Genomic DNA, 25,254 nt, shown 5'->3' on the forward strand with positions numbered 1-25,254 from the left:
TCTAGAACATCAACTAGTTAGTTCTATCCTCCATCCCAAATTATCAACAGCCCTTTCCAACATGAAAAAGTTAGAATGGGCACAGCCCAAATACCCCTAAAGATTGGGAGAAAGATCATAGGAGAAGGTGAAGTTATAACAGAGAAGATAAGATTTAACAAATGAGTATGACTGCTAAATCATTATACTGATATTTCTTTTAGTCTCAATTACCTTGGAGCTGCTAGAAGGAAAAACCTAAAATTGTGGAACTGTAATCCATACCAAACTCTGAAATCTGTTCTACAACTAACTGTTGTGGTATGATTTGAAATTTACTTTTTGTATAGATGTTGTTTTCCACAATAAAAAAGAAATAATATTCAGCTTAATAATCTGTAATGGCCAGAAATGGTCCTTGAGGAACTTGCAAAGATAAATGTGATGTCAAAGATGTCATGTTTACCTTTCCTTCTGAGAAATTATGTATCCATCTAGGACTCTGAGGTTTAAGCACCAGCTAACGATGTATGGCCGATAGTCAAACCCTGGAATGGAAGGTGTTGACATCACACAAGGATTGTTCATGATCGACAACTGTTCCAATTCAGTTAAGGATGCCAAAAAAGAAATCTGGAACAAAGCATAACTTTGTTGAACAAAAATGAACTATTCAGTGTCAAGCACAGAAATTCCGTTGATGACACAACTTTGGCAGCATTTGAAAATGTAATAATCTCCCTCTTGTACTGAAAAGCGACATGCAACACTCTTCTATTATCCACTGACTTCCAAACTTCCAACAACATGGCCATTGGTCCTTGTTGCACAAAATCCCTTAGAAATTATTAGCACTTTGTTTCAGCAGGGAGAACCCTAGTTTAAAAACATAATAGTCTAGGATATGGTGCCTTATTAACCCTTTTAATGCATATTACCACCAATCACTTCCCAATGCAAAGAGAATTATAGCACAAGAAAGGAAATTAAGAAAAATTAGAAAGAAAAGTAATGATGTCTATAGCTCAATACTTCATCTTGATGGTGGTTTCTTCCAAGATGCTCATAATCACAACCTTCTCCTGGCTATCTCTAGACTTTCTAGCTCCTGGATCCCATAAAATACCTTCAAATTTTACCTCATTTAAGTCTCGTATTTCATTTTCTGCCAAGGAAAGTATAGCAAGACTCCTGGGTACATAAGCAGGTGTCATCCTAAGAGAGGTGATGATGTTTCCATGTAAAAGCAGGGTCTTGAAAGTAAAAACAAGATGAATTACAAATAACACAATTATAAATTAACTGGTCTATTCTGACAATACCAAAACGGTGTAAGAGAAATAAAAAAGATCCATTATTTTATACTTCTCATTGCATATGAATGAAAACCTCTTAAGGCTAGAAGGGTCCTAGGTGATCTTCTGGTTCAACTTCCTCTTTTCACTGCAGCATCTTAAGCCCATGAAAATTTAAAGACTTACCCCAAAACACTTGATGTAGCAACTATCATACAGTGAGATTTACATTATTAGACATTGAGCAACTTCTAATATACTTGTTCATTTTCTTTTAAAAATCAAAACAAGGTGAGCAAAATAAAAGAAAATATTCAGTACAACAATCATGTATAAAGTAAGATTTCCAAAACAGAGAGCGAGCGTTAACCCATAACCTATAATTAGCAACTACATTCTTTTGATAACTCAAAGCTCAAGGAATGTAGCATATGCTACTTCAAGATGAAGCTGACTCAAACTAAGTCAACAACAAAAAAGAATAATAAACTCAAGACTACACGTATTCAGGGTTCTGATAAGAAAATCATGCCTACATTCCCAAAAAATCAAGTTCAATGATCTTTAGTTCATCTGAAATCTCTTGGCATCTATTGCTACAATGTTTACAGCTTAAAATTATTTTTGTCAAAGAAATGGGGGAATTGAACTAACATATTACTCACAGCTAAATGACTCCATCTAATGCTAATAATATCCAACAAAGAATAAATATGGAAAAAGCCCTACACGTTTTTTTAAGCTATGATTCCAACTGCCACTTACTTAATTGTATGCTACAGTCCCTTCCATAAACAGTGCTAAACACTGGGATTTTTTAGTTAATATGAAATTAATTTTGATAATTTAGTAATACCCACTAAAAATAGATCATCAAAAAATAGACTCAAGTGCAGATATGAATACACTCAACCTCACCAACCTCTTATGTAACTAAAGCTACTAGCATTGACTGGTTGGGTGTGAAGGAATTCCATCATATTTGGAGGATGGTAAATTAGGAATTAACCTTAATTACAATGACCAGTTTTACATAACATAAATCAGTTCTAGAAACTAATAGCAAAAAGTTTCATACTTAATTTCTGGTACTCAAATAGAATTTTTATCATAATGAGTGCAACCTTCACGCAAGGGAGGTTGAGTTTAGATCAAGCATATTACTTTCTCTTGGTAATCTGGTTTGAAATTTCAAAAGCAATATGATCAGAAAACACACTTACCTTCAAGGACACTAATTTAGATAGATCACCTATCTGGGGTATGTTATTGTCTGATAAATCGAGGTGCTGTAGAGCTGTGCAGCTACTGATTTGTTCCATGGCCTATCGCAACAAAAGCATCACATTATTTCATGCACACAAAATATGAAATTCTTCCCTAGTTCCCTGCAGCTGAGTCTATTGCCTCTTCTCCTTACTGTAAACAGAGGAGCAGTTAGTAAAACAAAGAGGAGACAGTGCTAACAGAATCTGGTAAAGTGGCATATTATACGCTTTCACCTTCATTATCCCTATAAGAGCAGAGGGCTACCAAGAGTTTATACCACTCCAGATATTCACAGATTGAAGCAACTTTAGTAATGACAAATGACAATTCATATATCACAGAGTTTACTAGTTATGAGTGGAGCCAAAATGCCTGGTTTTAAATCTTGGCTCTATACCTTTCTGGCTGTGTGACCTTGGACAAGTTTTTTAACTTCTCTGTATTTTAATATTCTCATCTCTATAATGGGCATAACAACTATGTCTCCATCACAGGCTATCATGAGACTGAAAGAATTAATACAGTTAAGGTATTTGGAATAGCATCTAGTATAAATTAATTGCTTAATAAAAGTCAGCTATTAATATCATTTAATCCAGTCCCCTCATCTAGCATATTAAGAAATGAGACACAGAAATATTAACTTAACCAAAATTATACAACTACCAAGTGGGTGGAAACAGAACTAAACTCCAGATTTCCTGCCTTTTAAAACAATACATTCTCTATTATATCATTAAACATTTACTTAAGATTATTTTAGCATAATATAGTCTCCTTAACACTTTATTCTATTATTTGCTCTACTTTTCTAAGCATAATTAGATCTTTCGCATTTCTCTCAAAAAATTCTAATAAAAAAGAAGTATAGTATACTGCATGACATGTTTTAAACTGAGACTTTTAAGTTTATGTTAACATAAACAGAAATTATCCCTGGAGAGTAGGAGTGGGTGTTTTAATTTTTAAATCTACCTATGTTTCTATATTGCTTAAAATTTCTTTTTTACAGTTAATACTTTGTAATTAAAAAAAAGAAACAATTCACCTTGAGATTATTTCCTGCCAAATTCAGCCATTCCAAATGTACTAGCTCCTTTAGCCCCTCCACATAGCCAATACTATTATGAGGCAAATTTAACACACGGAGTTGGGTCAGTTTGGCCACACCCATCATCCGCACTAGTCGATTATTAGCCACTGACAACTGTGGAAAAGAAACACCACATTATCTTAGGGAAAAAAATACAGATCTTACTTTCACATTAGGTTTGTTTAAACAGCCAAACATTCCCAAATATACAAACCCAATATGTACTTTTCACATATACTATTTAAATACCCTAAAGTGTAAATATCAGTTTTGTTGTGGTTGTTGTTCCTAAGCAAAGGCAAATAGTAATAAAGCTGAGTGCTCAGACCTCTTCCAAGTACTAAAGAGAAAATATTTGTCTGTGTGTATAGTATCAGACAAATTTTGGTAATGGATGGTGCTGATGTCAGCACAACATTGCTAATGTAAATAACACCACTGGATTATGTATCTGAGTGTGGTTGAAAGGGGAAATTTTAGGATATATAAATGTTATTATAATAAAAATTTTTTAAAAACTTGACTGTCAACCAAACGGTAATGCCTATTGTAAATCATGGCCTGTAGTTTATAGTATAATTATATTTTTTCATCAATTGTATGCAACAGAGGTACCACACTAATTTAAAGTGTTACAATAGGGAAAATTATGTGTGTGTGTGTGTGCGCGTATGTGGGGAAGAAAACATTTTCAACACAACAGCAACGTGAGAATATAAGTTTTATAAAAATGGGCTCCTTACACTGCCTTAGTTAAGACCTAGGATAGTTATGGAACATAAGAGGAGTTCCATAAACACTTACTGAATGAATAAAGAAACGAATGAACTCTTTACCCCACCATGAGGTGAGGGGTATAGTAACAACACAATATTTTACCAACGTGAAAAGTTTTTTTTGTTAGTGATGCTTCTTTTTCTAATCTACTCCTAATGTAGCATATATTTTCATCTTCAGGAGAAACTGTCATAAAAACCTGAGGCAACATTTACTGATTTCTAGGCCTGTAGAGATACTTTTTGTCTGGTTATTTTATTGTTTTACTGTGTTTATTAATAAATTGTCCTATGTAACTATATCCCAGTTAACAATATTTACCTGTAATAATCCTTTGCATTTCTCCAAATTTTCCAATTTAATAATCTGATTTTTATCCAGAATCAAAGTACGAATATCAGCTTCACGTGGTAAATTCTGAGCTAATTTCTGTAACCCCTGCCCTGACCAATTGATCACTGATCCTTAAAAAGAAAAAAGAAAATTGTTAGAAAACACAAAGCAAATATAATACTGGTGCATCGAGATGGAACTACTCATAAAATCTCTATACACTTAGAATTAGAAGAAACTAGAGCACAATAAATATCAAAATTTTAAAACTAAAGTTATCTTGACTTCTAAATCTCCACAGATTGATTTTCTTTAAAAATATCACATTATAACCAGATTCATGATTTTCTAAATTTCTATAATGCAATACTTTGAAATTCTTCACTCTTAAATATGACCTTTACTTCCATATTTTGCAAGGATAGCTTTTAAAAACAGAACTAAATTTTTTGAAAGAGCTCATTAACCTGTTACAGCCTAAATTCCAGTGTATCATAAAGTGCCCAAACTATTTCGAAAATCAAAGTTTAGTTCACTTAACTCATTTATAAAACCAGGTCAATATGGTTATTTCATTAGGTTGATGCAAGGATTGGATTAAGTGAGAAATGAACAGCACTTAGCCCTACTCCTGGCACAGAGCGCTCAATTAAGCACTTTAGTATATGGAAACAAACAGGCATTCAAATCCTCACTCCACGAGTTTACCCAACGTGGTATTTTGAACAAATTACCTCTTTGGGGCTCACTTTTCTACTTTGTAAAATACGGATGATAATACCTTTATCATCCATATTAATAACTTTACAATGTTATTCCACAGAGAAAATGAGATGATACATATGAAAAGCACATAGAACGTCAGCTGACGCATAAAATTGCTCAAGAACTGTTAACTGCTATTACTTTCTGTACTTGCTTTGGTGGACAGGGGAGGTGGAGTTAAAAAGCAGCCAATTCAGAAGGGGCAAGGCCAGGGAAAATTGCCAATTTGAAATTTATACCCAGATTAAGACGACTGCGGGAAATAATTAAGCTGGCATTGCTAGCCTGGAGGATTTCAACGTTTTCCCATTGTCTCATACCGTGTGTGTGGGGGGAGCGGGGGGGGGTCATGGGCTCCTCTGAAATTTGATGAGATCTGTGGACTGTCCCAGGAAAATGCACAGCCTTTGCGCACAACTCCAAGGGACTGGCGGGCCTCTTAGAATCATAGACAAGGATTTACCGCCTCCAGATCAGGAGCCTCGGGTCTAAACCACCGAGACAGGCCTCGACCCCGGCCCTGCCCCCAACCCAGACCCGAGCAGTCGTAACCAAAACAAAGAAGCCCAAGCCCAAGCCCCAAGGAGGTACCGCCGGGCCACAGAACCTCCCATACCCCGAAGCTCCGCCGGGCGGCGACCGATCCCTATCTCAGAACCCCGTGGCGGAGAGAAGCTGTAGCATGTGAACTGCGGGACCTGGATCGCATCAAGATTTTATCACGACCACAGGCCACTTACAAGAGCGGCTCAACGTCAGTGCAGGGCAGTGTTTGAAGGAGGATTTCCTGAACATTCTAGGAGAACCGAGGGGAAAATGGTGCGCCTGCAGGGAAAGCGGGAAAAATCCCAAATTTCACTTAAGCAACCGAAAGGCAGAGTGGATGTCCAGGAAAGACAACCGCAGCTCAAAATCCACCGCCCAGCCATCCCCCGGAGGGCGGGAGCCGTGGTATCCGGCCGCGCGAAGTCCCCTGGAGGCTGTAGTCCCCCGGCTCGGCCCTCGCCGCGACGCGGGACAACTGGGCACAGCCAGGAGACTACCACTCCCAGAAGGCAGCGCGCCCACCGCCCCTCAGTAAAGAACTGGTCCAAAGCTGCACCCCTAAACGTAAGATTCCCCTCTCCACGCAACTATTTAATTCTGCTCACTGGAATAAAGCTTGGGACACAGCGATGGGGATCGTCTTACCTTCTCCCAGAGGCAAAGTCGCGTCCGCGCGCGCCACCGCCATACTTCCCGCTTGCTAATAATACCAGGCAACCGACTTCCAGCGGCTCTCTGGAGCTTGTAGGCGGGATGACGGAGCAGGAAACTACAACTCCCAGAATGCACGGCTCCCACGGCCCGATTGGCTGGCCACGCTTAATGACGCGCAGCCCTGGTTAGACACTAAGGGATTAGGAGCCGGAACCTCTGTCCAGCTGCCTCATTTGACGCATGAGCAAAATGCATTAAGTGGTCGTTTCATGCCTTCACTAGGTAATTGCGAAATTTGATACTTTTACCATCGGAATGATTATAAAGATATTACTTAATGCAGACCTAATTTGACTTCATTTCTAGAAGTCTCTAGGAGCTGCCTCTTTTTTGTTCTGACAATCTGAAAGAGTTGGAAATTTTCAAATCCTCTAGAGGATTTAACTGAAGTGATCTTGTGATACTCAAAACAGATACATTTTATTTGAAATTTTAGTTGAGGACTTAAACATGCTGACAGAAATTTTCTTACAGTATTTTTTAGTAGAATTTATCTGGACAACCAATAGTTTTTTAGTGTAAATATGTCCCAAATATTGCTTCTAAGTATATTAAGTATTATAGAAAATATATATTCTATGTATATATGGCAATATATATATGTAGATTATCAAAGTGGTCTATGAAACAAAAAATTTTGATCCAAAGCTTTAAAGCATTTCAACAATAAAATTCTACAATATTAATAGAAGGGCTGGCCATCTTTGCTTTATTATAAACTGGTTCTAGTTGGGCTCCTGGCAAGAAGTTAGAGATGCACAAATAGTAAGTCTTTTCAAGGAATGGAAGTGGCAAAGCAGGTTGGAGAACCAATGAATGAACCAATAAATGATTGCCTCCATTAACTCCACTGCAAACCATTAACTCTCCATTCCCAAAACCAATGAGATTTAGGAAGGGTGGACATTAAAAAAATATTTTTTATTAGATAAGTTGTAGGTTTACAGGATAATCATGCATAAAATAAAGAATTTCCATATACCACCCCACCACAAACACCTTGCATTTGTGTGGAACATTTGTTACAGTTGATGATAGCAGGTGGTTATAGCAGTACTATAAAAATTCATGGTTTAACTTATGGTTCACAGTGTATGTAGTGTATTTCCATGGTGTTCTACTTTGCTAGTCTGCTGAAGCAAATATCATAAAATGGGTTGTCTTTTCAAAAGGGAAATTTATTAGCTTAGAAGATTACAGTTCTGAGGTCAACTGTCCAAATCAAGGCATCATTAAGATGATACTTTCCCCCAGAAGACTAGCTGCTGGCCATCTTTGGCTTCTCTCTGACATGGTAAGGCACACAGTGACATCTACTGGCCTCTCATTTTTAGTATGGTATATTAATTAAATCATGTTTGCTGCAGCTGAAGAAATATGTATACAGAAAATAAACTTCTTTAAGACCGTTGGCTTTTCAGTTGCTTTAAGTATTGAGGATACTAGGTGCAATATCAATAGCAAATCTGAAAACAAGGCAAATAATTTTGAGTGGTTTTCCTTAGCTTTGATGATTGGAAAGATGTTACTGATACTGCTCTGTTGTTTATTCAAGGAGTCACTGTCTAAGGTAACTGAAGAATTAGCCTCTATGAGTAATCTGCATGGAACAACTACAGATGAAATATTTTTAAAGAGAAAATGCTAATTCAATATTCCTGAAGTGGTTTCTGCTATGCGTGTGACATAAACAGAGAAAGGCTCAGTTGAACAGATTTATAACACTTGTGAAAATGTAAGGTTTTCCTCTCGCCCCATTACCTGAGATGCTGAAAGGAAAGAAGGTGAAGGGGAGAAAGGTGGCCCCGGCCCCTGCTGTCATGAAGAAGCAGGAAGCAAAGAAGGTGGTAAACTGCCTGTTTGAGAAAAGGCCCAAGAATTTTGGCCTTGGACGGCAAATCCAGTCCAAAAGGGACCTCATCGCTTTCTCAAATGGCCTTGCTACATCTAGCCAAAGTGGCAAAAAGGCCATCCTTTACAAGCAGCTGAAAATGCCCCCCACCATCAATCAATTCACCCAGGCCTTGAACTGCCAATCGGTTACTTGACGGCTTATGCTGGCCTACAAGTACAAAGCAAGAGAAGAAGTAGAAGCTGTTGGCCTGGGCTGAGAAGAAAGCTGCTGGCAAAAGGGATGTGCCCACTAAGAGGCGGCCTGTTCTTGGAGCAGGGGTGAACACTTTCACCACGCTGGTGGAAAACAAAAAGGGCCAACTGGTGGGATTGCACATGATGTGGACCCCATCGAGCTGTTTCTCTTCCTGCCCATCTTGTGTTGCAAAATGGAGGTTACCTACTGCATCATCAAGGGCCAGGCTGGGAAGCCTCCTCCACAGGAAGACCTACACCACTGTCGCCTTCACACAGGTCATCTTGGAAGATAAAGAAGCACCAGCTAAGATGGTGGACGCTATTAGGACCAATTACAATGACAGATATGATGAGATCCGCTGTCACTGGGGAGGCAATGTCCTGGATCCAAAGTCTGGGCTCACATTGCCAAGCTGGAGAAGGCAAAAGCTAAAGAACTTGCTACTAAACTGGATCAAATGTCTCAGTTGAATTTAATGTACATAAAAGTAAAATTTCTCCTTCAACAACAACAACAAAAAAGTAAGGCGTTCAAGCCTATGGTTATAACAGCATTTTAATCAGTAGGTATTTGGTGAAATACATTTGAATCTACCATGTGTCATTGAACCAGTAACATCAACAATAAACTTCCTTCACTCTTATAGGCCTCCTATCATCAATCTATCACTTTTTGTCATAAATAGCAGCTGAACATCTTGACTGGCCTACCTCCACAGCAGTTTAATGGCTTGCCGGTGGTAATGTTTTATGCAATTTTTTTGTAGCTCAGGGCTGAGGTTAAAATTTTTCTGTGTGAGACAAACCTCCTTTAACCAGTTACAGAACATTGAATGGCTTTTAAAGTTTTTATCATTTTGATTGTTTCTTTATGAATTCACCTAAAATTACAGAGTAAAAATCACTTCCATACAAAACATTTTCAGTAGTAAAGTGAATTTGACAATAACTAATATTGTCTGAGTCACAATTCTTCTTTCTCAAACAAATTTGCAGTGGCAATATTTTTCTAGCTCAAACTACAGTTCTAGCAGCATTTTACAGATCTCAATGCAAGTGCAAGGGAAATTTCCATATTTCAAAATCCATTTAACTGTGTGTTTTAGTTTGTTAAAGCTGCCAGAATGCAACATACCAGAAATGGAATGGCTTTTAAGAAGGGGAATTTATTAAGTTGCAAGTTTCCAGTTCTAAGGCTGTGAAAAGTGTCCAAGTTAAGGCATCAACAAGAGGTTACTTTCACTCAAGAAAGGCAAATGCTGTCTGGAATACCTCTGTCAGCTGGGAAGACACATGACAGCATCTGCTAGCTTTCTCTCCTGGCTTCTTCAATGGCTTCGCCAGGGGTGTTTTCTTTCATCTTCAAAGGTCTCTGGCTGTGTGGGCTGTCAACACTTCACAAAATGGTTCCTTCTAAAAGGATTCCAGTAAGCAACCCCACTTTGAATGGGTGGGTCACATCCCCATGTAAACAATCAAAAAGATCCCACCCAACAATATTGAATCAGGTTAAAGAACATGGCTTTCTGGGGTACACAACAGTTTCAAACCAGCACACTATGCAATTGAGATTTCACCCAAACTTCAATTAGAAGTAAATAATCTAACAAGCTAATAGGCAAATATCAAAAAAAAATGTAATTCTATACTTGCTTTCCAAGAGACGAGTATGCTCAATTAAAGTCATATACCCTGAATTGATATTAGTACTGGGAAGTAAGCAATTTTGTGAAAAAGACATTTCTCAAAAATGAAATTTATAAAACCTCATTAGAGATTAGGATTCAATAAGAAACATTTGTACCAATGCTGATGATAATAACTTTGAACCCCATTAAAGCAAAATGTTATCCGCCATTCCCCACAAAAAAATAACTTAATTCTTCTCATTACTAGACTTGTAATACAATACAAAAAGTACTCAATGTTCTTATTATTTTTGGAATTCCATCAACGACAATTATATTATTTTTCTGTCTTGTTATTTAAGTACCTTAATAATACCCTCAATTTTGTCTCTAAGCCCTAAAAGCCTAAAATATTTACTGACATTTTACAGAAAATTTTGCCAACCTATGTTCTAGAAGCAGTAAAATCTGAGTAGGAGTTGGCAGTAACAGGAAGGGAGATTTTCCAGCCAAAGAAGACAGATTGGCCACATGAGTAACAACCAGTAGGGGATATGAAAAACAATAAGCTTCTATTAAATCCCAGGCATCTGAAAACCATACTTTGTTCCTTTTGCCTTTTTGGGACAATCAGTAATACTAATTTCCTCCAGAAGATGGCTCTTCTTTCTTTTTTTTTTTTTACTAACATTTTACTCTGGAAATTTTCAAACATACAAAAAACTTGTAAGAATTTTATAGTGAACCTTCATATACTCAGTACTTAGTTCCTATTCTTAACATTTTATTGTACTTGTTTTATCACATATCTATCCATTTGTCCCTCTATCTTCCACTAATCCATCTTGTTTTTTGATGCATCAGTACATCTCCTCGTAAGTACAAGTATTTCATTTCATTTTCTACATTTGTTTACAGTATCTTTTTTTTTGAAGCAAGATTTACATGAACGGAATGCTCAAATTTTCAACATTTCCTGAGTTTTGAATGCATAACCTGAAACCCCTCAAAATATAGAACATTACCATTACTCCAGAAAATTTCCTTGTACCACTTCTCAGACAATCATTACAGCATCCTCCCATCTCGAGGCCAGCACTGTTCTGACTTTTTCCCACCTTAGGTTAGTTTTGTATGGTTGAGAAATTGATATATGTGGAGTTAGACTGTGTGAACTTTTAAATATAGGGCTTCTTTCATTCAGCATAATGTTTTAAAGATTCATACATGTTGATGTGCAAATCCATTTTATTACGTGTTCCATTTTATTGCTGAGTGGTACTCCACTTTAAAACTATATTAGTTTATGTATACATTTACCTGTACATGCGCACCTAGACTGTTTGTGTGAGTGTATACATATATATTTACTTACTATATATTATATGTAATGAATAAAGCTGCTCTAAACATTATTGTATATATTCTTTTTTGCCCTTAAAATTTTGTAAATTACAAAATAATATGGGTGTCCAGTAGCCATGTTTCTTGAAGATGATTGTATAATGATATACCTTTTGCAGTGTGACTGTGTGATTGTGAAAGCCTTGTGTCTGATGCTTCTTTTATCTATGGTATGGACAGATGAGTAAAAAATATGAATAAAATAAACAAATAATAGGGGGAACAAAGGTTAAAATAAACTGAGTTGATTTTAAAAAACAGCTAAAACTCTTAGAAAAAATAATACAGGTGGTACTTGTACTTTCTATTTTTTGATGTTTTTAAACTTTTTAATTGTATAGTAAACGTATATACAAAGCAAAGAAATAGAAAAAGTAATAGTTTTCAAAGTACTCTTCAACAGATAGTTACAGGACAGATCCCAGAAATTGTCATGGGCTACTGTATGATCCTCTCATATTTTTCCTTCTAGCTGCTCCAGAGCATAGGAGTCTAGGGAGCTTAAGTATTTTTTTTATCATCACAATAGACATTTTTCCTTCTTTTTTTTGTGAAAAATAACATATATACAAAAAAGCTATAAATTTCAAAGCACAGCACCACAATTAGTTGTAGAACATATTTCAGAGTTTGACATGGGTTACAATTTTACAATTTTAGGTTTTTACTTCTAGTTGCAGAAGCATTTGATTTTGAGGAGTTCCCATTTATCTATTTTTTCTTTTGTTGCTTTTGCTTTGGGTGTAAATGTTAGGAAGCTACCTCCTATTACTAGGTCTTCAAGATGTTTCCCTATATTTTCTTCTTGAGTCTTTATGGTGCTAGTTCTTATATTTAGGTATTTGAGTTAATTTTTGTGTAGGGTATAAGATAGGGGTCCTCTTTCATTCTTTTGGCTATTGATATCCAGTTCTTCCATGCCCAATTATTGAAAAGGCTATTTTGTCCTAGTTCAGAGGATTTGGGGGCCTTGTCAAAAATCAGTTGACCATAGATTTTGTGGTCTGTTTCTACACTTTCGATTCGATTCCATTGGTCAATGCTTCTATCTTTCTACCAATACCTGTACTTTCTATTTTTGAAGACTGAACTGTAGGGTTTAACTCTTTCAATCCCAAGGCACATTATAATTGTTTAAATTTTTGTTTCATAGGGAAAGATAATTAAAAAGAATATATAAGAATATAAAAATGATTGCAATGAACCCCATACCCACACCAAACTTCAACCATTATCATCAACCATTACCAACTCCTGGTCAATTCTTTTTCACTCATACTCTTACCCACTAGTAGTGGCAATAATCCCTCATTATTATCAGGCAAATCCCAGGCTTCATATTATTTTATTACTAAATATTTAGTACAAATCTGTATAAGAGCTTAAAACGATGTTTTTTTTTTTAAGAGAACATAACCACAGGACCATTATCACATTTAAAAAATTGTCAATAATTTCTGAACATCATAAAAAAATCCAGTCAGTATTCAAATTAGACCTATGGTCCTTCCAGCTCATTTCAATCAGGGCTCAGATAAAATCGAGAGGTTGTAGCTGGTTCACATGTTCTTAAATTTATTTTAATCCATAAACAGAGGCAGTTTCAGATGTACTAAAAGTGAAACTTTTCATGCAATTTAGGATCTCACAGCTTTGCTGAGCATTCATGAATCACACAGTATCCCATTTAGTAAGTACAAGGCAGCTCCTCCCAGGGAGTGAAAAGAGGAAGATTTTAAACAGACAAACAATTTTTATTTTGAAATATAAAATATATACAAAAAAGCAAAAAATTTCAAAGTAGTGGTATGGGTTACAGTTCCACAATTTCAGATTTTTCCATCTATCTGTTCCAAGACACTGGAGACTAAAAGAAATATCAACATAATGACTCAGCAGTCATATTAATTTGTTAAATCCTTTCTTCTCTGTAATAACTCCTCCTTCTCCTTTGATCCTTCTCCAAATCATTAGGGATATCTAGGCTATGCCCATTCTAATTTTTTACATGTTAAGAGGGGTGTTGATAATATGGGATGCAGGATGGAACTAGCTGATGTTCTTGGAGATGCTGGCAGTCTGGGTTTAGGACTTACCTGGCCTAGGAACCATTTGGAGGGTATAGGTTTCTGGAAAGTATTCTTAGAGCATGAAACTTTTTGTATAATCTCAAATAGAGCCCTAGATGTTTGTTGGAATGGTTTTGGTTGGAGTTTGGCAAACCATGGTAACTAGCAATACATAGTTGCAACTCCATTGGTCAGTATATCTATCTTTATGCCAGTACCATGCTGTTTTCACCATTGTAGGTTCATAATATGCCTTAAAGTCAGATAGTATGAGACCTCTGACTTCATTTTTTTTTCCTCAGGATACTTTTAGCTATTTAGGGCACCCTGTCATTCCAGATAAATTTGGTTATTGGTTTTTCTATTTCTGAAAAGTAAGTTTTTGGGATTTTAATTGGTATTGCATTGAATCTGTAAATCAATTTAGGTAGAATTGACATTTTAACTATATTTAGTCTTCCCATCCGTGAGCACGGTATGCCTTTCCATCTATTTAGGTCCTCTGTGATTTCTTTTAACAATTTCTTGTAGTTTTCTTTGTATAGGTCTTTTGTCTCTTTAGTTAAATTTATTCCTAAATATTTTATTCTTTTGGTTTCATTTTTTGTATATGGAATTCTTTTCTTGCTCTTTCTTATAACATCTTTACTAGTTTTGGTTTTAAAATGATATTAGTTTCATAAAATGAGTTAGGTAGAGTTCCTTTTTCCTCAATTTTTTGGAAAAGTTTGAGCAGGATTAGTGTTAGTTCTTTATGGAATGTTTGATAAAATTCCCTGTGAAGCCATCTGGCCCTGGGCTTTTCTTTGTAGGAAGATTTTTGATGACTGATAGAATCTCTTTACTTGTGACTGGTTTGTTGAGATCTTCCATTTCTTCCTGAGTCACTGTGGCTTGTTTGTGTGTCTCCAAGATTTGGCCGTTTCATCTAAGTTATCTAGTTTGTTGGTGTATAGTTGTTCATAGTATCCTCTTATGATTTCTTTTGTTTCTTCAGGATCTGTGGTAATGCACCCCTTCTCAAATAAACTTTGTTTATTTGCTTCTTCACTCTTTTTTTTTTTTCGCTGTCAGTCTTGCTAGTGGACCATCAATTTTATTGATAAACCAATTTTTTGTTTTATTGATTCTTTCTATTGCTCTTTTGTTCTCCCATTCACTTATTTCTTTAATCTTTGTTATTTCTCTTCTTCTATTTGCTTTGGGGTTAGTTTGCTGTTCTTTCTCAAGTTCCTCCAGGTGTGATGTTAAGTCCTTGATTTTTGCTTTCTTGTCTTTTTGATATAGGCATTTAGGGCAATATATTTCCCTTTCAGCATAGCCTTTGCTGCATTCCATAAGTTCTGATATGTTATATTCTCATTTTCATGCATCTCCAGATGCTACTGATTTCTCTAGCAATTTCTTCTTTGACCCACTGGTTGTTTAAGAGTATGTTGTTTAATCTCCATATATTTCTGAATGTTCTCGAGATCTAACTTCATTCCGTTGTGATCTGCAAAAGTGCTTTGTATAATTCCAATGTTTTTAAATTTATAGAGACCTGTTTTTTTTTTGCCCCAAAGCATATGATGTATCCTGGAGAATGTTCCATGAGCTCTAGAGAAGAATGTATATCCTTGTGCTTTGTGGTGCAATGTTAGGTCTAATTTATTTATAAACTTATTTAACTTCTTTATTTCCTTGTTGATCTTCTGTCTGGTTGTTCTATCTATAGAAGAGATGGTGTATTGAAGTCTCCTACTATTATTGTTGAAACATCTATTGCTCCCTTCAGTTTTGCCAATATCTGTCTCATGTACTTTGGAGCTCCTTGATTGGGAACATAAACATTCATGATTGTTATATTTTCTCGGTGAATTGACCCTTTAGTTATTATATAGTGTCCTTCTTTGTCTCCTATGATATCTTTACATTTAAAGTCTATTTTGTCTGATACTAGTATAGCTACTCCTGCTTTCTTTTGGTTACAACGTGCATGGAAAATCTTTTTCTATCCTTTCACTTTCAATCTATTTGCATCCTTGTGTTAAGATGAGTCTCTTGTAAGCAGCACACAGCTGGATTATGTTTCTTAATCCATTCTGCCAATCTGTATCTTTTAATTAGTTAGTTTAGTTCATTAACATTCAAAGTTATTACTGAAAAGGCATTTCTTGATTCCACTATCTTATCTTTTTTATTTTATTGGTCACATCTATATATTCTTTTCCCTCTTTCTCATTGTATTCTTTAAATTACCCTTAGTGGTACTCTTCAATTCTGTGCCTTCCTCCAGACCTCCCTCTCCTGTTTTTTTTTTCAGTGGGTGAACTCCTTTTAGTATTTCTTATAAGGCTGGTCTCTTGCTGACAAATTCTTTCAGGATGTCTTTGTGAAAATTTCATCTCTCCCTCAATTTTGAAGGATAGTTTGGCTGGGTACAGAATCCTTGGCTGAAAGTCTTTCTCATTCAAGATCTTGAATATATCATACCATTGCCTTCTTGCCTCTAGAGTTCTAGTTGATTAGTCTGAACTCAGTATTATATGGCTCCCCTTGTATGTAGTAGATTGTTTTTCTCTTGCCACTTTCAGGATTTTCTGCTTCCCTTTATCATTTGACAGACTGATTAGTATGTGCCTTGGGGAAGTCCTATTTGGATTTACTGTGTTTGGAGTTCTTTGGCATTCTTTGACTTGTATATTTATATCCTTTATGAGTTTTGGGAAGCTTCCTCCCATCATATCCTCAACTACTCTTCCTAGTCCTTTATGCCGCTCTTCTCCTAGGACACCAATGATTTTTGTAATTGAGCACTTTGTTTTGTCTATCATTTCCCTGAGATCCAATTCAATTTTTTCCATCGTTTTTGCCATTTGCTGTTTTGAGTCTTTGAAGTCAGTTACCCTGTCTTCTATATCACTTACTCTTTCTTCTGTCTCTTCATATCTGGTGTTGTGTGCCTCTGGTATGTTTTTTATTTGGTCAATAGAGTCTTTAATCTCTGTGATTTCTGCAATTTTTCTATTTATTCTTTCAAATTCCTCTTTATGCTCTTCTGTCTTCTTGATCTCCTTTATGTCATTTGCTATCCCACTTATTTTATTAAGTAGAGTTGTATGAACGACTTTGATTATTGTTCCAATGTCTGTGTCTCCTCAGGTGTTTTAATTTGGTCATTAGGCAGGGGTATATCTGTCTGCATTGTGATATGCCTAGTGATCTCCTGCTGTCTTTGTGGCATGTAACTATCTTGATTAATTTACTTTGGGAGTTGATTTCTTTCAGTAGTCTAAGGCCTTATGTTTGTGGGATGGTTGCACAGCAGAGAGCAAGGTACAGGGTGGGGCACTCAGTGAGGTGATTTGTTTCAGGGCAGAAATAGGCACAGGTTGGGGACGTTATGCTGATGCTTGTGAATGTGGGTGCAGAGCAGGCAGAGAGGATGTAGCTGTGCGGGTGTACCGGTCTGGGGGTCATAACCTGGGTGGGCACTGGTCTAAGGCACAGGGCCCTTTGGGCGCATGTGTAGAACTGTGGCAGCAGATCATTATGCCTTCATGGATTGGGGGCAGATGTGACCCAACTATGGAGGTCAGCACTTTCTCAGTGCTGTGAAATGTGGCTGAGGACCATATGCATGCAGGGTTCTAGGACTGCCGTAAAGTGTGGTTTCCAGGAGTGAATGACATGATTGGGGGACCGTGTGCACGTGTGGGCCTAGGAGTGCCATAAACTGATACGCAGAGCTCATGGTGGGTGGAGTGAGGCCTTGTGACAGTATGGGTTGGGGGTGGGGGTAGCCTAGATATGGAGGTTAGTGCCCACAGCCTTATGCACTGGCAATAGCCTGGTGTGAACAGGGACAGGGTATAGTGCTCAGAAGGGGTGCAGGAGAGGTGGGTTGGGGTGCACTTGAGGTGGGGGTGTGGGGCAGGTGCGTGTACTGGGGGCTGGTGGGGTGGGGGCACCTGGAGTGAGGGGAATGGGAGAGGGTGACAGGGTTCAGTGCATGGGGTGTAGGGTCAGTCACCGGACTGTACTGGTGAGGGTAGCGCACCCAAGGGATGTGGCCTGGCTTGCTTCCTATTCCCTGGCTCCGGTTTGCGCACTCCTGCAGGCTCTGCGCCTTCACACCAGGCTCAAACTTTCTGTCTCTCAGTTCCTCGGCCTCTGCAACCAGGGCTGCCACACGTGGTGCAGAAGGCTCTCCCAGGTCAGCTGCACTCCTGAATCGCCGTCTCTGTCGCCCTCCTGTTGGTTCTCTAATTTTTCCATTGAGTAGGGTATAATCTTGAGCTAATCCATTTGGCCATCTTCCCTGAAGTCCCTATACATGCATTTTTTATCATCACCTTTTTGTGTGTGAAATATAACATGTACGCAAAAAAAGCAATAAATTTCAAAGTATAGCGCAACAATCAGTTGTAGAACAAATTTCAAAGTTTGGTATGGATTACAATTCCATAATTTTAGGTTTTTGCTTCTAGCTGCTCTAAGACACTGGAGAGTAAAAGAAATATCAGTATAATGATTCAGCAATCATATTCATTTGTTAAACTCTACCTTTCTGTATCACCTTTGATCTTTCTCTTACTCTTTGGGGTATTTGGGCTATGCCCATTCTAACTTTTTAATGTTGGAAGGGGCTACCAGTAACATGGGGTAGGGAGATGGAACTAGCTGATGTTCTGGAAAGGCTGGCTCCTCTAGGTTGCAGGACTTATCTGGTCAGGGACCCATCTGGATGTGCAGGTTTCTGGAACCTACATGGAAACTTTGTAGAATCTTCTATAATGCCCTACATGTTCTTTACGATTGGCTGGAATGGTTTCATTTGAGGTCTGGCAAGTTATGATAGGTAGGAGTGTGTAACTGAAGTTTGCATTAAAATGACCTCCAGAGACCTCTCCACTCTGTTTGAACTGTCAGTCACTGATAACTTATTTGTTATACTTCTTTCCCTCCTCTTGGTCAGGATAGCATCATTTATCCGATGGTGCCAGGGCCAGACTCATCCCTGGGGGGTCATCTTCCACACCGCCAGGGAGACTTGCATTCCTGAATGTCATATCTGACATAGTGGGAGGACACTGGTTTTGCTTGCAGACTTAGGTTTAGAGAGAGAGAGAGAGAGGTCATATCACGTTTTTAAACAGGAACCCCACACTCATTTTGCACTGGCCCCTGCAGCTTATTTATGTAGCTGGTCTAGTCTATAAGTTCTACACAATCTCTCTCACTTTCAATTTACATGTTTTTAAGGAAATAAAGTCATAGTTACCCAGACTTGCTTATGCAGATAGTACGCATCGCAGTCATTGCTTCTTTTATCTATAAAAAAATAGTTTTATTCACACACCATCCAAGCCATCCAAGGTGTACAATTATTGGCTCTCAATATAATCACAGTGTTGTACATTCATCACCACAATCAATTTGAGACCATTCTCATTGCTCAAAAAAAAAATCTCATATCCCATATATTACCTAATTATTGATACTTAGCATTGGTGTAGTACCTTTGTTACAACTGATGCAAGAATATTACAATGTTACTGTTATAGTCCATAGTTTGCATTAGTTGTATTTTTCCCCATATTCCACCCTGTATTAACACCTTGGAATAGTGATATACATTTGTTATAATTCATGAAAGGACATTTTTATATTTGTACAGTTAACCACAATCATTGTCCATAACAGGGTTCACTATGTTATACAGTCACATGTTCTGTCCTCTAACTTTCCTTCTAGTGACATATATGACCCTAAACTTCCCTTTTCAACAATCGCACCTGTAATTCAGCACTGCTAGTTAACCTTATAGTAATGTGCTATTATCACCTCTATCCTTTTCCAAACATTTATAACTAACCTTAATAAAAATTCCCCACAAATTAGGCATCAACTCCCCATTCTCTACCCTTTTTCTATCTCCAATAACCTATACTCTAGATTTTAGCTCCAGGAGTTTGCACATTATACTTAGTTCATATTAGTGAGACCATACAATATTTGTCCTTTCGTCTGGCTTATTTCACTCAGCATAATGTCCTCAAGGTTCATTCATGTTGTCGTATGGATCAAGATGTCATTTCTTCTTGCAGCTGCATAATATTCTTTTGTTTACATACACTGCATTTTGTTTATCCATTCATCAGTTGATGGACACTTGGGATGCTTCCATCTTTTGGCAGTTGTCAACAATGCTGCTACGAATATCAGTACTTAAATGTCTATCCATGTCCCTTGGTTCAAAAAGGCTGATGATGTTCAGGGTTTCTCTCAGCTGGAAAGGTACACAGGGAGATCTGCTAGCTTTCTCTTCAACGGCTTCCCTGGGGCTCTGCCCATTCTGTTGTCTCTGTCAATTCTGGTGGCTCTCCTGATTCTGGCGGCTGAATCATTGCTCTTTTAAATTCCTATTATAGTTCTCCAGCCTCCCGCCCAAATCAACGATTGCCTCTTGCCTCTTCCTGTCATACACAGCAGTATCCAGCATTACAGAACGAATCAAGAGATTAAAGCCTTGGCACTCCACCTTTATTCCCACTCCACCAGGCAACTCCACAGAGAGCTCCTACCGACCCGCAGTCATCATTTTGGAGCCCTTGGGCGTTTAAGAGATTTTGAGCTCTGGATGAGCTAATGTATATAAAGCATAACTTCTGGCACAAAGAAAGAACGCAATAAACCATTATAATTTATGTTATAGCTCCATCATGCACAATTCCATCCATACGGCCTGGAAAACAGCTCGGACGCTACTACTCTTTTGCAAATGGTGAACCTATTCAAATCTAATTTTGTTGGTTCAGGAAATGAGGCGACACGAAAGGCAAAAGTTACTTCTTTAGATTTCACCTGCGGGGCATTCGCTCGGTCACTAAACTATAAGATAGAATGGAGAACCCCCGGCTCACAATCTCTGTAGCAGGCCGATGGCTCTATTAACACCTCACTGTAGGAGGAAGAGATAACACAGAAGCCCACTGCCCGCCTGCCTGTGTAAGACACGCCTCGCGAATAGTTCCCCGGGTGGAAGATGGTTACGGCTGGAGAGTAACGTCATCACAGGGCGACCGGGAAATGTTGGAGGGGTTTCCCTGCGACTTCATAAGCCGTTCTCCCATGATCCTCTCCTCTTCGCCATCTTTCCGGTCTCCCGGCGCCGGCAATCATGAAGTAAGTAGGAGCCGTAGATTCCTAACTGTTTTCGTTCTCGGGTAGCGGTGTCGCCCTGTTGTTCTGGGCATGGCCTTTCTTTGCCGTAGACAGCTACCCTAATGGGCCTTCACTCTTCCTTATAGGGTGGAGCTCTGCAGTTTCAGTGGGTACAAGATCTATCCCGGACATGGGAGGCGGTACGCCAGGACCGACGGGAAGGTAAGAGGTACCGTAGGCTAAAGACAACTTTTTGTCCTGACAGGAGCGAAGACTGTCTAGTCGGCTTCGCAGGTTCATTTTTCCACATCAGCTTTGGTCCGTGAAAGGCTTCGGGAACCTGTGTGCAGAGGTTGTAAGGATCTGAGGTGTAAGCTATGTCGGAAGTGAGGTGAGGGTTTTATGTAATTCTAACAGCCTAGGGTAAGGGAAATAACTGGGTCTATCGAGACATCTGGCTACTTTAGGGGCATTAGATCCTCTTGGAATCCCGGACCCCTACCCGAATTTGACACCCCGCTTTCCCCTGCTCTACAAGCTTATTTCTGTCTGCTTTGGAGGAAGCAACGACCAAACACAAAGACGTTCTCTAGCTACCTGCCAGTTGTGCAATAACAAGCCTTTTTGTCTGTGTGAGTTTCTCATTAAAAAATGAGAGGCTAGGACTAGAACATTAATCTGTTAGGGATTTCAAGCTCAGCCTTTCCCGCCCCCCCCACACTTGTAGTTTAATAGGTAACTACTTTAAACTTGTGACAGGTTTTCCAATTTCTTAATGCAAAATGCGAGTCGGCATTCCTTTCCAAGAGGAACCCTCGGCAGATAAACTGGACTGTCCTCTACAGAAGAAAGCATAAAAAGGGCCAGTCGGTAAGTGAGATGTGCTTTCATGTTGTGGCGCTGTCTCTTGTAAAAAAATTGCCAGGTTTTGTAATAGATGGTTTAACCAATCCATAAGTGGAAAATTTATTTCCATATTAAGTATTGAATATGGGTGTTAAAAGATTTCATTCTTTTCTTTCCTCCTCACCTCCCAGTTATTGAGCAAGTTTCATAAATGTGCTCATCATATTTTTAAAGGAAGAAATTCAAAAGAAAAGAACTCGCCGTGCAGTTAAATTCCAGAGGGCTATCACTGGTGCATCTCTTGCTGATATTATGGCCAAGAGGAATCAGAAACCGGAAGTTAGAAAGGCTCAACGAGAACAAGCTATTAGGTGAGAATTGTTTTCATTATGAGTATTTCTGTTGTTGGGATGGATTTTGTGTTTTGATATTTAAATCTATATGGGGATTGTCAATCAGATCTAGGTTTATATTACAATACAAAATTGTATAATATAAGTTAGAATGTTAAGTTGACTTGGTTATTGAAATTTTTTGACAAATCCTTTAGGTTTTGAATTTATCCTGCAAATAAGTGGAAATGGGAAGGAGGATGATAGTTCTCCTTCTCCAGGGCCTTGTTAATAATCTGTACCTTCAGAAGTAAAGTGCTTGGCCTTGTTATTTTTAACCCTACAGGGCTGCCAAAGAAGCAAAAAAGGCTAAGCAAGCATCTAAAAAGACAGCAATGGCTGCTGCTAAGGTAATTATGGGGCTTTTCTTGGATATCTTAAATAAGTTAACAGGATATCTTATTTTAATTCAAATAGTGATGAAGGTTTTAAGAAATATAGTGCAGGGCACTGATAGAAATGATGTTAGTAACTGATTTCTCAGCGGGTGGTTCAGGTCCCCTGAGAGATCCCTTCTGCCAAAGTCAGATCCATGCTATAGACAGTCCATCCGTGCTAGATAGGAATTTACAAAGGGGAAAATAACAGTTACTTCTGTTTTAAATCTTATTTTGAAGTAAAAGTTTTAAGAATAGTACAGTTATTAACAAAAATAAAGACCTTATTCATGTTTCACCAGTTTTGCCACAAGTGTCCAAAAACTTTGGAGTAAAGTATGTCTTTACTCTCCTCCAATATGTGACAGTATCTCAGTCTTTCCCCTGCATTATAAAGGTGGCCTTTTAAACATTTTTATATCCTACTTAAGATTAAGGTTAGGAACGAAGTTAAATAAGAAAGCAATCTAGGATAGTTATAGAATCTGGGCATAGAGGAAGGTGATAAAAAAGAAAGAGTTGGGTAAAATAATGTTACAAAATCCTATCTTTTTCTTTTTTTCCACAGGCTCCCACAAAGGCAGCACCTAAGCAAAAGATTGTGAAGCCCGTGAAGGTTTCAGCTCCCCGAGTTGGTGGAAAACGCTAAGTTGGCAGATCAGATTTTTAAATAAAGATCTGATTAACTCAGACTTGTGCTGGCATTTTAATATTCTCACAATCAGTGCCGTTGGACGTGCAGGGTAATAGTTGAACTATGTAGTTATGAATTTTTTTTTGAGTTAAGCATTTTTAAAGTTTGTTTCAAACCTTTTAAGTAGATTATGTTGTTGTTAATTAGAATAGTATTTTGTGACGTGGGAATACTTGATAAATCCAATTAATAGCTCAGCGATAGGATTAAGTAATTCTTACTTTGATAATAAACGTTTATTCTATATTAGGTTTGCTTTGCATTCTTTGACATCATACATCGTATTATTAGCTGATAGCTGAGCTAGAACGTGCTTAAAATTTACAGCTGAATTAATCTGCTCTTGATTCCAGAATATGAAGAGCACTGCTCCTTGAGAAAGGAGCTATTTTGCCATTCCCAGAATAGCTTGTTGAGCTGTGCTTTGGTAGTTTTAGTGTTTGAGTAGTCTGTTTATATTCAGAGATGTATGTATATAAAAGTGATATAGAAAGAACAGACTTGTGCTTCTGTAAGGTAGATGGTCTTTACCATAAGGCATTTGTACTTGCCAAGCTGTGCCAGATTGCAAAAATACAACAAATAAACCACAATCCCCTTTTGGAGTTGGTATTAAGGTTATTTTGAATGCCTTGGTTAAAACTGATTTGCAGAGCACCTACTATATGTTAAGTACACTACATTCATGAGCCCTATTTTTTAATTTATGGAACAACCACATACAAACAGAAACATTCTTACCATATGATCATTCCATTGTTATATAATCAATAACGCACAATATCTCATAGTTATATATTCATCATCATGATCATTTCTTAGAACATTTGCATCAATTCAGAAAAAAAAAAATAGAAACAAAAAAATTCATACATAGCATACCCCTTACCCCTTTCACTGACCACTAGCATTTCAATCTACTTAATTTTAACATTTGCTCCCCCTATTATTTATTATTTTTAATCCATATGTTTTACTCATCTGTCAATAAGGTAAATAAAAGGAGCATCAGACACAAGGTTTTCACAACCACACACTGCAAAAGCTATATTATTATACAATCATCTTCAAGAAACATGGCTACTGGAGCACAGCTCTACATTTTCAGGCAGTTCCCTCCAGCCTCTCCATTACTTAACTAAACAGGTGATATCTAATGTGTAAGACTAACCTCCAGGATAACCTCTCGATTCTTTGGAATCTCTCAGCCATTGACACTTTATTTTGTCTCATTTCTCTCTTCCCCCTTTTGGTGGAGGTTTTCTCAATCCCTTGATGCTGAGTTCCAGCTCATTCTAGGATTTCTGTCCCATGTTGCCAGGAAGTTCCAAACCCCTGGGAGTAGAAAGGGGGAGGGCAGTGAGTTTGCTTATTGTGTTAATGAGCCCTATTCTTGACTGTCAATGGTAGAAGTATTCCTGTGTTTCAGATGAGACATATGCATAGGTGTTCAGTACTCCATGATTTTGCAAATTATGAGGTGCATACACCTCTACCTTGTCTCCACCTTCCTTGACCTATTCTTGAAACAGGAAACTTTCCAAGAGGTCTTCCTTGAGCTTCCTTTTCTGCAACTTTCCAGTGTATAGTGTAACCTTTTCTTTTTCCTCAACTGTGTTCTCTGTATATATATTCAAAATATACAAAGTACAGACAGACCTATTTCATGAATTTGTACACAAACTTGAGCAACATGCTTTTACGAAGGAATACTAGGTGAAGGTAAAGTCAACATCAACCACTTTTCCCCCATCTCCATTATATCCAAAGGATAGAACTGATTTTTCATTCAGGCACTTGTAAGAAATTCAGTCCTTGTTAGTAAGCTTTGGG

The 25,254-nt window shown here is 37.8% G+C and overlaps 2 protein-coding genes and 1 pseudogene across 6 annotated transcripts in view; 2 read left to right on the top strand and 1 right to left on the bottom strand.

Moving 5' to 3' along the window:
• LOC143648449 (centrosomal protein of 97 kDa-like) overlaps positions 1–6,827 on the bottom strand; it is a 77,134-nt gene extending 70,307 nt beyond the window's left edge. For 3 of the 4 annotated variants that reach the window (XM_077118519.1, XM_077118518.1, XM_077118516.1), the window contains exons 1-6: positions 6,703–6,827; positions 4,735–4,877; positions 3,592–3,750; positions 2,498–2,599; positions 1,119–1,232; positions 446–612 (exon numbers count right to left, since the gene is read on the bottom strand). In XM_077118519.1, the coding sequence (XP_076974634.1) occupies positions 446–612; positions 1,119–1,232; positions 2,498–2,599; positions 3,592–3,750; positions 4,735–4,877; positions 6,703–6,745 (728 nt within the window). In that variant the 5' untranslated portion in view covers positions 6,746–6,827. Of the gene's footprint in view, positions 1–445; positions 613–1,118; positions 1,233–2,497; positions 2,600–3,591; positions 3,751–4,734; positions 4,878–6,251; positions 6,537–6,702 lie in introns of those variants that run through there. The other variant, XM_077118517.1, reaches the window with a different exon arrangement.
• On the top strand, positions 6,523–9,787 carry LOC143648453 (large ribosomal subunit protein eL8 pseudogene; annotated as a pseudogene). The gene is made up of 2 exons (XR_013158556.1): positions 6,523–6,993; positions 8,327–9,787. The product of XR_013158556.1 is annotated as a large ribosomal subunit protein eL8 pseudogene (transcript).
• An 11,231-nt stretch (positions 9,788–21,018) lies between these two features.
• LOC143648455 (large ribosomal subunit protein eL24) lies at positions 21,019–23,419 on the top strand. Its single transcript, XM_077118524.1, has 6 exons — positions 21,019–21,133; positions 21,259–21,334; positions 21,872–21,982; positions 22,193–22,329; positions 22,637–22,700; positions 23,296–23,419. The coding sequence occupies exons 1-6, from the start codon at positions 21,129–21,131 to the stop codon at positions 23,374–23,376; spliced, it is 474 nt and encodes a 157-aa protein (XP_076974639.1). The 5' UTR covers positions 21,019–21,128; the 3' UTR covers positions 23,377–23,419.
• Positions 23,420–25,254: the final 1,835 nt, after the last annotated feature.

Source organism: Tamandua tetradactyla, chromosome 10 (assembly GCF_023851605.1).
Source record: "Tamandua tetradactyla isolate mTamTet1 chromosome 10, mTamTet1.pri, whole genome shotgun sequence".
In the NCBI taxonomy this organism is placed as follows: Eukaryota; Metazoa; Chordata; class Mammalia; order Pilosa; family Myrmecophagidae; genus Tamandua; species Tamandua tetradactyla.

Excerpts from the sequence above, each read along its gene's own strand:
- LOC143648455 (XM_077118524.1), top strand. Across the intron at positions 21,335-21,871 it reads ACGCCAGGACCGACGGGAAG|GTTTTCCAATTTCTTAATGC; the intron begins GTAAGAGGTACC and ends AACTTGTGACAG. Across the intron at positions 22,701-23,295 it reads CAGCAATGGCTGCTGCTAAG|GCTCCCACAAAGGCAGCACC; the intron begins GTAATTATGGGG and ends TTTTTTCCACAG.